This window comes from Xiphias gladius, chromosome 2 (genome assembly GCF_016859285.1).
Source record: "Xiphias gladius isolate SHS-SW01 ecotype Sanya breed wild chromosome 2, ASM1685928v1, whole genome shotgun sequence".
Classification (NCBI taxonomy): Eukaryota; Metazoa; Chordata; class Actinopteri; order Istiophoriformes; family Xiphiidae; genus Xiphias; species Xiphias gladius.
The window spans coordinates 7,927,269-7,939,868 of record NC_053401.1 but is presented as its reverse complement, the minus strand read 5'-3'; the positions used below and the strand labels follow the sequence as shown (position 1 = coordinate 7,939,868).

General features: G+C 39.8%; 1 protein-coding gene across 4 annotated transcripts in view; it reads left to right on the top strand.

Annotated features, from left to right (window-relative positions):
• snd1 (staphylococcal nuclease and tudor domain containing 1) overlaps positions 1-12,600 on the top strand; it is a 169,264-nt gene that overhangs the window by 128,896 nt on the left and 27,768 nt on the right. For all 4 annotated transcript variants that reach the window (XM_040144266.1, XM_040144260.1, XM_040144252.1 and 1 more), the window contains one exon: positions 12,266-12,389. In XM_040144266.1, the coding sequence (XP_040000200.1) occupies positions 12,266-12,389 (124 nt within the window). The remainder of the gene's footprint in view (positions 1-12,265; positions 12,390-12,600) is intronic.

The window sequence follows — 12,600 nt, the reverse complement described above, 5'->3', positions numbered from 1 at the left end:
TATCATAAATAATCCAGAGCGATGTTTAGAGAAACGTGGTATAGCCAAGAAGCAGGCCTTTTGGCTTATTGAGTGTGACTGAATGATGACTCTTGAAAGAGCATTCGAATTTGAGCATCCCAGTCATTGACACCATGGATTATGTGATTTAATATTCAACTAACACAAATAGACATTCAGAGCTACACAATTAGACTCAACTCTGCACTCACAAGCCAACTAACAGATCTGAAGCCTTCATGTCAACCACTGTGCCTTCATTTCCTGCCAATTTTTGTGTGGGAGCGGTACAGGATGCAGAGGTCCTCCTCTCACAGCCGTCTCCCACATCTTGCTTCACTGGCAGTCGACTGTCACCTCTTGATTTGCCTCACTGCAGTAATTAATTAATTTGCCTTCATTTACTGCCAATTTGAGCATGAGCATCATTCACACCATAGTAATCCAATGATATACGAGTGTGGAAAACATTTGGCCCCGAATTGTTCTTTTTGAACACCCCTACTGTTTTTTTTTCCTCTCTTGAAACCTCCAGGTGTTACTAAGTGTGCGGAAACAATCTGGTATTCATCTTCTTGCCATGAGCTGTAGATTCAAATCTAAAGCCTTTACACCACCTCTGGCTACTTCAGCTTCACCCCCCCTGCAAGTCAGGACTGATGTTGAGGTTATGTGGAAGGTTTTATCACTGATCAGAATCACGTGTCACTGGGATCAGGCTGAAAATGTACAGTACATGGCACATTTTAACCCGAAGCTAGGGTTAATGCCTTCAGCACTACTTACTGTCAGCACGGAAAATGTACAAGCAAAATGGGGAGTGGAGCTTTTTCCTATGTTACCGAATATCTAAAGGGGAGCTTGAGTTTAGGGGCTTTTGGGAAATATACAATGCTCGAGCTGAACATAAAGAGGAAATCGAAATGTTTTTATTCATTTTTAGCATATTTTTCAAAAATTCCTTATATCTATAAGCGACCTGGGGAAACCGCAAGATGCAAAGCATTTACAGTTTTTTCTCAGTAGCACCTTAAGTGTTGCATTTAAAAAATTTTACACAAACTGCATTTTTTTATATTGCTGCTCTCAGTGTATTTTGACGGGAGAGCTGTGAGTTATTTAATCTTTTCTCATATAAAGTCTTGATTTTTAGATGATCCAGCAACGCTAGGGCCTTTTTATTTATTTTTTTTTTCCCTTTAATTGGTCCATGTTCTTCCACCAAGAGGCTTATGTGCTAGTTATAAAAAAAAAAAAATAAATAAAAAAAAAAGTGATATTCTCAGCAGGGAAGCAGAACCTGACCGGTCCTCACCCCCTGCATCGCTCTTCTCATCTCCCTCTCTATCACGTTGTTTGCCCCTCCCCACCTTCCTCCATCTCTTTTTCTCCCTTGGTCTCTTTCATTTTCGCTGACGCTTCCTCAAAGCTACATTAAGTCATACCAACCCCTTGAAGAGCACATCAAAGTGTAAGGGCCTGTAAAATCATACAAGTTGAGTGCTTTGCAATATCATTACATGTTCCACACACCCCCCTCACCTTTCCCTGAATTTCTGAAGTGTAGTAATTTATATACTCATAAGTTTGGAAGCAGAGGCTGAATATCATAAACTCTTGTGATTGCAGCTGATGACAACATACCGTCTCACAGAAACAACAAAATGGATATAATTTGTGTGCCACAGTTTATGTTCCAAACCATGTGAAAATAGATTTTAATGTATGTGCTATGGCTGTCCTGATCCCGTTGTGTACAGCACTTTGGCCATACAAATTAATCTCTAGCAAATCATGGCGATCAAGTAATTGATTCAGAACACTGAAGTAAAATTACACACAACAAGAAAGGATGGATGTAATTCTGGGATCATCACTGCAGTTTATCATAATACAATAAAATGGTACTGTAACAAGTATGACCTCTTTGATGATAAAACTGACATTTTTGTTGAAAAATTGCAGTATTTACGCAACTTGAGGTTGTATGAACATTTGCTGGCTTTTAAAAGTTACCACAGATTTGAATTAACACCTTTAGTGATGCATCGACCTCCTAAGACCCACATTATGCTATGAGCTGGGTTGTTTCTAACGCAGCACCTACCAATTTTCTCCTCTCCTGTTACAATTTTTCTAGCTAACATCAGAGACATAATTCAGTCAGTGTTTTTGGCAGCCACTGCCAGCACTCCATTTGCCAGATGGAGCAAACACTTTCATTGAGTACTCCTTGACCATCCTTGAGGTATAGCACACTAATGACATGGAGTGCAAGCCTACAGTAACTGGCTTCCCCATGATCTGTCATTCACTTGATGATCAGTTTGGAAGCCAGCAACAAGCCCCAGTTAAAGTAACTTGAACAAGAGAATAAAACAATATTGCCATGGCTTTGCTTTTGACATCATAATGATAATAGGTGCAAGCCCATTTACTTAACCGTAATGATCACCAGCTTTTGTTGTGGGTGTAAAACTAATCATGAAAGGTGGCTGTAGTTAGAGAAAAAAAAAAAAGATGAAAATAAAGGTGCAACTGGCAGAGTAATTTTTCTACCTGCGGTTAAGCTCCCATTAGTTTTAACCATTGCTTGAAAAAGATCAGACAAAATTAAATGATTCCACACAGAAAAATTAAAGTTTCACAGCGGCAAGAAGAAGAGAACAAAAAGTCGTAAAATATACCAGGTAGCTGGATATTACTAACAATACGGAGCATGAGGTAAAAAGTGCTATAGAAGTACAGTTTTGAATGAGAAAAAAGGAAATTGTAAATTGCAAAAATTTTACAAACAGTAGGGTTACAGCCATTCATATTTAGATGCAGTTTCCATTCCATCAGTACTGTGGGATTTGTGACTATCTGATAGACTGGGATGTATTTATTTGTTTGTTTACTGTGGTACTTTTATGCTGTTATCTTTAAGTGACTCTTAAACATTATTGAGAAAATTCAGTTTGTAATCTTTTATTCTCTGGGGGTCCTAAGCGCTCTGTATTTTACCCCTTTTAATTATTCACATTTAATTACTCTTAAGTGTGGATTTTTTCATATATGGATAACTTTACACAAGCTCGATAAGTGATTAATTTCACGTTAGGAATGGTTTTTCCAAGTCACTGAGAAGCTTGAGGGATTGTGCTCATTAATCCTTAGTTTATTTTAAGGGTCTTTATCTGTTGCTCAATGAGTTTAGCTCTCATTGTCTCATTCCTTCCCCCACACATTGTCTCTCCTTCATACCCACTGTTTCTCTTTTCTCTATTTTCCTGCATGTTGCTCTCTCTCCGGAGGCTATATGTAATTACTGTCAGAGGGGGACCTGTATAGATCCGTGTGACCTTGGAAACTAAAAGACAGAGGCCACTCCAGGCAAGGGGGGTGAGAGTGACTCTGTGCCATACGCTGTTGTTGCTTTGACACTATGCTGGAGAGTTGACAATTAAAAACTTGCTATATATAGCCCTGAAGTCTTTATGGGTGCGTAGCCGTGATGGCGGGAGAGGGAGTATTGGATATACTCTGCTACTTTTATTTTATTTTTATAAATCAAAGACGTAAAGTACAAGAGGATTAGTTTCCCTAAAAACTCATAAACTGTGCCTAAGTACCACCGTATGTACTTGTTTAGGAAGGATTTGAATAGAGTTAGAGTGATAAATTGGCATCTTCGTGCTGATGTGTACTGGTGCATACGTGGGCCAGTAAATAACAAATAATTGCACTACAGAAAATGCCAAAGATATGACATTATTTAGAAACATTTCACTAAATTCTTACTTAGCAAATTAAGTTTGTCAGTTGTCATGAAGATAGCTTAGTGGTCATCACTTGACCTAGGTATGGAACTTTGAATAACATCTTTTTTTTTTTTTTTTTTTTTTTTTTTTTTGGGTCAAACTAGACCGAATGTACTCAGAATTCAGATTTTGAGTGCGCTATTGATTGACACTGTTGTTCCACAATGCAACAGTGTCAAATAGCAGGTGTCCTTTTCACAGCGGACGAGAAGCTACTAAAATTTAAAAGCACAAGGAAGATAACAGAGAAAATATCATCAGTTTTTGACTGATTGTCAAATAATGCACTGTGTGTACTATTAGAATGGATTTGGGACACAGTATTCGAATAGTTTACCACTGGGCCTTTCCATATCCTTGGCAAGATGTTTGTTCCATTTATGTGACCATAGTCATCACATATGTGTGTGATGAATTAGTTGTAGTTAGTTAGTTAGTTATAAACACTCAGATATGTTAGGTCTAGCCTGCATGGGCTGTCCTGGTCTATAGATTGTATCACTAGGCAACATTCCCACATGGCCTTCTTTGCCTAGATAGCTGCCTCAAACTGATTCAGACCTCACTCAGTTGTCACCTCCGAGGGACTGGTTTGCTATGCTACGCCCGCCGCGGCCAAACCAACAAACATTTTATGCCCACCTCAAGCCTCAGCTGCAGCACAGTTGGTGTTATATCCTGTCTAGTGCTTGTCTTCTGGCACCCATAAAGACTCATACTGAGTTGAGTCATTCCCCCTAACTAGATGCCACTCCGTCCACATTATTCACACTTCTACCTTTTACACACAGCAGCTGTTTATCAACTAATGATGCTGGACCCAGGTACTGATGGAGCAAGTCAGGCAGGGAGCTGTTCTCTCTGTGGCTAGACTTCAAACCAGGCCCTTTTCTGCCTTTTGAAACTGAATTCCATTACAATGAAATGTTATGTTTCCGCCTTATTTTGTCATGAGCTTGTTTAGGTATTGCCACTTGAGAATTTGCATATTGGTTTGTTTACTTGTTCCTTCTCTGTGTTGGCTTCCTCTTAATGTATGCTTTCCCAATTAACTACATCTTCAGCCGATATGGCCTCCCTACAGTCATCTCACATTATTGCTGCATCAGTAGCTGTCTTTTCAAGTCTAACTCTGTTTTAAATGGATGCAAGTTGCAACAGTAACACTGGTATTTTGCGTTTTGATTTCAGTAAGAGGATATGAGAATTACTGTAGCATTTCATATTGATAAGGGTGAGTGGACCGCTAATTGGATGTCATGTCAAGGCATCCAAGTGATGATTACTTTATACAATAGAGCTTAATAAAAAAAACAAGGGTGCACATTTAGAAATGGTTGTCATAAGACTGCCTGCGCTGTTCACTTTTTTCTTTTTCCATTTCGGATGAGATATCTTTCTCTGGCACTGTGGGCACCACGCCAAAATCAGTCAGGGGTTGGGATAATTAACTCCTACACCAGTGTGTTTATGAAACTACTTTCTTTCTTTCTTTTTTTTTTTTTTTTAGAGAAAGTCATTTTTGGTTAATGATGACAGTTCTTTGTTGAGCAGTCTAATTAAAACAATGAAGTAAAGGAACTAATTGTACAATGAAAAAATGAACTCAGCTTATAGGCAAATGACAAAGAAATGCACAAAGTGATAAATTTGAAAACTGAATTAATGATTATGTTGAATAGTTTGACCTCTTCAATTCGGAGACAATGGCTTTAATTGCTGTATTGTTCTCCCAATATGGATGCAATAATTTTCAAGCTAAAGATGGAAGTTTCAATTTCAGATTCAGCTCAAATAAAATGTGTTGAGGTCTAAATAATCAGACTGTACTGCTTCTCAAACAGCCTGAAAAAAGACTGATACTTCTTTCTGTGAGGTCTTTACCCACATCGTGGATCATGTATCTCTGTCCCTCTGCCGTTTATGTCTCATCTTTAATTCAGTTGAAGTTTGTACAAGGACTTGCTGTAGTGCCATTCGACCATATACCTACAGTGAACAAAATAACCAAGCAGGTGAATGAAAGTTGCAGTAGAAGCAGCAGCTGATGCTGCTGTTTTTCACTTTCCCTGCTCCCTACCACTGCAGCAGATACAATATTTAGAGGTCAGACCCTGCCCAGATGATCCCCCCCCCCACCTGCCTCCGAAGACATTTATTATTAAATAAGATACACAACTTAGCTTCTAAAGGTCAGCTCCCTTGTCGGTTTGAGGTGGGGTACTTTTGATTTTCAGGCAGAAATGAAGCGTCTTCATTCTCATTCTTCACTCCTTCTGGGTCTTTTACCTAAAGCTGAATGGCTGAATGACACTTTTCGCAGCAGTGAGCCACTTAGAGGCCCAAATGGGGTTCTCTTCAAAATTGGTCAGGCTCATTTCCCCCATACCCCCCACTCCTCTTCCCCAAATGTGCACAGGGCCATCTTATGAGTATATTTGGACTCCTCACAATCAAAGCAGGGCATTAGCTGCAGTCAATGAGGCTCGACAGGTGGCAGAGAGAGGAGCAGGAAAGACTGATGCAAAAAGAGAGCCACAGATGCTCTCTCTGTTTAGATTTGTCAGTGATGGCTTTTCCAATTACAGAAACAGTAATTTGCTGTAAAAGGCTCCAGACTGCCGGGAAGGGAAGAATGGAACAGGGTAATTGGTGGTGGTGGGGGGGTATCACATGAGATATAATCCATATCAACCTCCAGTGGTAGAGGAGCAGCATTACTCAAGAAGGGGGATCATTTGTTTTTTTATAGTGGCCTCCCTCAACGTTGAGAAGATGCTGACACCACTTTAAACATCACTCTGGAAGCGGAGTAAATAGCCTTCCTCTTGTCTTGGCTCCCTCGTTGTCACAGTGTCTTCGGAAAGTGTACAAATATCCCCAGGTGATTGCTGGTTACTTGTCGACCAACCATAGGGGGCAATAGGCTCATAACGGCTGTATGTGTTTACCCACACACGCGCATGCATGCACGTGTGCGCGTGCGCCTCCCATGCCAGGACATTCTGTACTGAGCCTGTGTTCTGTTGTTTGTCAGTGCAGCCTTTTACCTTTGAAGTGTTGCTTGCATGTCCTGAAATGCAGCCATTCCTCAACCCCAGAGGATAAAGCCTGTCCAAACCTCATGCAAATTAACACTCCAAACTAACAGGTGAGCTAAAGCGCAAAGCTCTGTTCAGCAGCTGTGAATCTCTCAGATGGAAGATGATGCACCATCCATGTGTCCACATAATCTTTGACCAGTCAGTCAGGGACATAGCAAAAGCTCTGCAGTATTTCTAAGATCAGCAGGAATGTTGGTGGAAAAAGTATTTGTGCGGTAGCTTCGATTTGAATATGTGTCACTCCCTTTGATGTTGTCTTCCTTTTTCCGTCATGAATTATAGCCAATTATAGCCAGGTTATTGATTTCGGATCCTCTCCAGTTCCATGTTTCCCCGGCAGGTGTTCTTTTCATAAATGCACTCCACTTTCTCTTAATTCCTTCAAGCCAGGAAATGACAATGCTTTCATAAGCAACCATTGCTCTCTTCCTCTGTCATATTGTGATTATTTACCCTTCAGTGGTTTAATGGCTTTCGTAAACAGCTTAATAGAATACAGTACAGCCTTAGGACGTGTGGCCACATGATTCACTGTTTTCACTGGCCTTTTGCCCCCCCCCACCTGTCCCTGCTCACACATTGTGCCACAGTATAATCAAATATTATCATAACCAACCAGTAAAACTGTTGTCAGCCCCCCCACCTCTTTTCTCTCTCTCTCTCTCCTTCTCCATTGTTTTCTTGCTTTTAAGCCTAATCACTCCCTCACTCTGCACTGGGCATTCACAATGTAATTATATATGATTTACAAACAGCTGTAGCCATAATGGTGTATAAACAAATTACAGAACGAGGGAGAAAAAAAACAACAGAGGAATAAAGAGATGAAGACAGAGAGAAATTGGCCAGCATCAGACACAGTCAGTGGTTCGGCTGTGTTTTTGGATCATCGTTTTGGCTCTCCCTTCAACACAAAATGAGCACTTACGCTCGACATGGCTTACCCCTTCTGCACGCAGATATTTAGTTGTCTTTATGCCAACATTAAATGGGAATCTGCCTCTGTAATGCAAAGTGTCCTAGCTGCTCTTACTTGCTAATGTGACTGTTCACATTCATTCAGAATTTCACTGGGGTGCTGCACTTTGCAAAAAGTTTTCAAACATTTCCCCCCCCAGGCCTGGATTTTCTCTGTTTGCCTGCAGCATGTATTTTCATTTTTTCTTTCTCTGACTGCAGTCAGATTAATATCTTTTATTGTGGTCATTTATGTCTGATTCCTTGTGCATACTTGCTTTTCCTGCATATTTATTTGTGTTGTCATATGCACATTTACACCACATAAATGCTTCTTCTTCTCCGGACAAGCACTCACCTGGACGTAAATCTGCACACAAGGATGATGTGTTCCCTATAAATTCATAACCCCAATTCTAGTTCAGCTCTGTCCAAAAAGCCTGCACAACAAATTAGAATTCTATATCCCAAAACAGAATAATGATAATACATGAGGCACATTATGCATACTAAATCAAACACACACAAATGTGAACATGCACTTTATAAAATACTGAATCCACATATTGATTTTTCTATAGTACAGCAGTTTATTTCACGTTGTTATATTAATGAATCAAATTATAAAAGAAAGCAAAGAAAGAAGAGAGAGATATTATTATTTCAAACAAGCGAGAATTCACGTCACTCAGTGGATGGGCATGGATTTATTGTTAAAGACTGACTGGACTTGATTTGGAAGTAATTGAGGTGAATCTATGGGTCACAGCAGATCATACATCCACTTGCTAAAATTGGTGATCCATAACACTGCATTGTCACCAGAGTCTATAAAGATTCTTGAGCGTATTTTCAGACCACAGAGTAAACCCATAAAATAGTTGTAGTAGAACATACAGAGTTCAAGTAATTTTTTTTCCTATCAGACATCAGGAAAAAAAGAACCCTCAACATTTGTAACACATGCTGTACAAAACATCAGTGCACCGATGAAAAATAAAGGTAACAGACTGTCAAAATCCCATCTGTGCCATACTGAAGATTATACACTGGGTTAAACATGTTCATCTTACCTATTCATGAAATATCATAGTATCTATGTGTGCCTCTGATTGTACATGTCAGCTGTACTTTTCTTTAGCCAGTCTGCATAAAGATGCTCATTTTAAAACCATAAATCCTGTAAACTGCAGTGATCAGTGTCTTCTTGCAGGAGGAAACGCAATAAATTTTATGTGCTTGGGAACACATTTTACAATATGTGGGAAAATCAGTTTAAACACACACCTTTTAAGAATCCTGGGTATTTTTTTGGGTTAAATTAGTATAAAAAAGAATAAGATGACATTGATGGCTTCTGGGGCTCTTTAGGTGTTTTCAAGTGATATATTTGCGCATGAGAAATCAGCAAAAACAATAACAGAACCTTGACATGGTGCAAGTAGAGAGAAAAAACATGATTAGGATTTATGACTGCACTGTAAGTGTAATTCAAAGCTAGTAGCATGATGGCGTAGTAGAGCATTTAAGCAAGTCATCTAATATGACAGCAAGGAATTGGCTGTCAGACTTATGACACAGCGGTTTGGCAGTCATAGCATCTCACCATCAGCTACTGAGGACACTTCATGATGTGTCATGTTAGAATTTTTCCCCATTTAATGTATTACATATTAGAGCAGCATCTACAAACCATCACGTCAGTGCTGCGTTCACCATTTACATGAAAAAAGCCTTGTAAATTAGGCTAGGCTGAGAGGCTCCATCCGTTAAGGCTTCATGAGTGTGAATTTATAAATTGTATATAAAGCAGGTAGAACCCTCTTAAAGCTCGTGTCATTTATTTGGTCCTCTCTGAACCCACAGTGGAATATGGCCCAGGAACAGAAATAAATATGTAAGTCAGTGTAAATATACAGACATACATGTACACTAGTACACCCTGAGAGGGAAGGGAGGCAGACACCAACATTTTTTAATTAGATTATTAAATCTAAGAAGTGGCTGGCTGTGACGGCTGTAGCCCAAACGCCATTCCAGTAAGTCTGCACTAAGACGCTTTGGCAAAGCTTAATGGTATGCAATGATATGCATAATGATGTAACCACACCGTGTGTGTGTGTGTGTGTGTGTGTGTGTGTGTGTGTGTGTGTGGGTGGGTGTGTGGGTGGGTGAGAGAGAGGTAAGGGGTTTAGGAAGCAATTCATCTGAGAATGTTTTCTAAAAACTGCTTTCTCTACAAAACGCTGAGGATGTGTCTGTTTTGTGTGTGTGTTGTGTGTCTGTGTATATCTTTTACTCCTATTCCGCTCACTGCATTCATCAGCAGTTGGTGTAGCAGTGGGTGGCCAATGAGGTGTTTGGAGACCCCATCTCCCCTGCCCTGACCCCCCTCCACAATCAAACTGAGCCCCAAGCTATTCCTTCACACTAAATCCCTTCATACCCCTCAATGTTTTTTTCCCTCTAAGTTTGACATCATGCTAATGAAGATTTCCTGTGTGCTGTTGGTGTGCAGCTGCCTGGCTGTCTCTTCACAGATAACCCTTGGAAAACAGTATCTTTATTTACATAGCTTTATATAGTTATATAATATATATGTTTACTAGCACACATAATGTTAGGTGTTAATGACAGCTCACAGCAGCAGTACTGAATTAAAGAAAGGTGTATGCACAGTGTGCCTCCAAACTGTTTGTTCGATACTAGCATGCATAGTTAGCAGAAATTAGTAATTTTACACACACGCACACACACTTACTGCATTTGAGTACACACGAGAAACCAGGTTAATGAGAGAAATCTTGGAGAATGTGTTTACCTGCGCTGCAATAACCTGGTTACTGCAAAACCCAAGTCTACGTGCCGATGGTCAGTAATCAGGTTTTTCCTCTCGCATGTTTTTACCCAAGGCTGGCACATTTAAAATGTTTTGGTGACAATTCAGCAAGTTGAAGTGTTGTTGTTTTTTTTTTTTTTTTTTTTTTAATATGATCTGAGCAGTTTAAAGACAATTTACAAAGAAAAAGGTATCAGAACCAAGTAGTGTATTCATTTCTTACTATACTGTGTTAATTTCCATATTTCCTTAGATTTGATATATATTGTTTGCAATTAAAGTAATCAATTTCTTTCATTTTCTGGGGAGTGTCTCCCTCATATTCCTCTGGCAAAACGTTTCCCTTTCTGTATCCATCCATGTCTGGTAGGCATCGTGTTTTAAACAAGTTTTTAGTTATTGCCTTTTTGAAAGTGGCTTTGGAGTCAAATACTTGTAACACAAAGTAGCGCAGCTAAGACTTTTCATTTCTCTTCAATTCAGGTACTGTGGTGCCTCACCAGTCTTTGTCATCCAAACCATGTTAAACATATTTACAACATGTAAGAGACCTCTAAGAGGCCATGTCTTGTGTGAATATATATTAAAGATACACCATTACCAATGATCCTGGCCTTCCTTCGAACAAACCCCGTCCAGGTGGTAAATCAGTGAAAATGGGCTCTAAAAATGCAGCCATGCAATTTCATATTGGCCACTTTACTAAACTAGCTGCTGCAATTGCTTCTGCACACTCATACAGCCTCACACACATTCTGCCACATGTGAACACTAATGCACATACGTATATAAACAAACCATGCACAAATATACTGTACATATTACGCAAACACTAGTAAGTGACTCTCTTGGAGATGCACATACTTATTGGCGCTCAGTCAGCGTCCCAATTGCAAATGATGGGTGCAAATCAGGCCGCCATTTACCACAGTCATTGAATCCATGGAGCATTGTGTCGCCATCTGATTTTTCCAACTCCTTCCATATCGACAGCCACATTCTTGAATCCACCATAATAGGTCTGCTGCACATGATATAATGGCTTGATAGGCCATTATGGCCCATTGGGAGAGCTGGTTTTCTTTACTCAAAACTGTATTTCTCCAACAGGGTCATGCCAGCATCCGCTGCATGGTGCTAATGGGCTAACAGCTACAAAAAACACAGATTATTTTTCGTCTTACTCCCTAAAAAGCAATTGGGGTTTACATGGGTTTTGAGCAGATATGTTGTAACATACCATTAGTGCTGAAGTATTCATTTTCTGCCGTTACTTTAGGACCTGCTCTTTGTCAGTCACCCAGTCACACCAACATCCCAACCAAAGCTAAGAGAATTAAATGGAATTTTTCGACCCATTTTACACAATCAAAGCTTAACATTTCTAACTTCTCCTCTATTAGATAAGATGGTAAGAGAGGCAAAACAGCAAATGCACCATTGTCAAAGTAAGAGGAAAACAGTTATAGTGATGTAACGAAATGCAACTTCAGCAATCACACTGGAACTGTAAAATGAAGTGTGTCTGAACGAATTCCCTCTCATGTCTGTGTGTCTTTCAGGAGGCCAGCTGGAAAGTCTGATGGAGACCATGAGAGCAGAGATTGCTGCCCAGCCACCCGTGGAAGGATCTTACGCCGCGCGCCGAGGGGACTACTGCATAGCCAAGTTCGCTGATGGTGAATGGTGAGATAACATTTTGATACATGTGACAATAATTAAGAACTTTGCAATGACCTTAACCCATTAGCAATATATTCTGAACTAATCCTGAACTCTAATGTATACCCTATCAATCCCAAGAACCTTCTCTTGTGACAAATGAAAAAGAGAGGTGCTCTGATCCACCAGATATGGATTGGTCAGTCAGATGTGACTGATCCACCTTAAATACTGT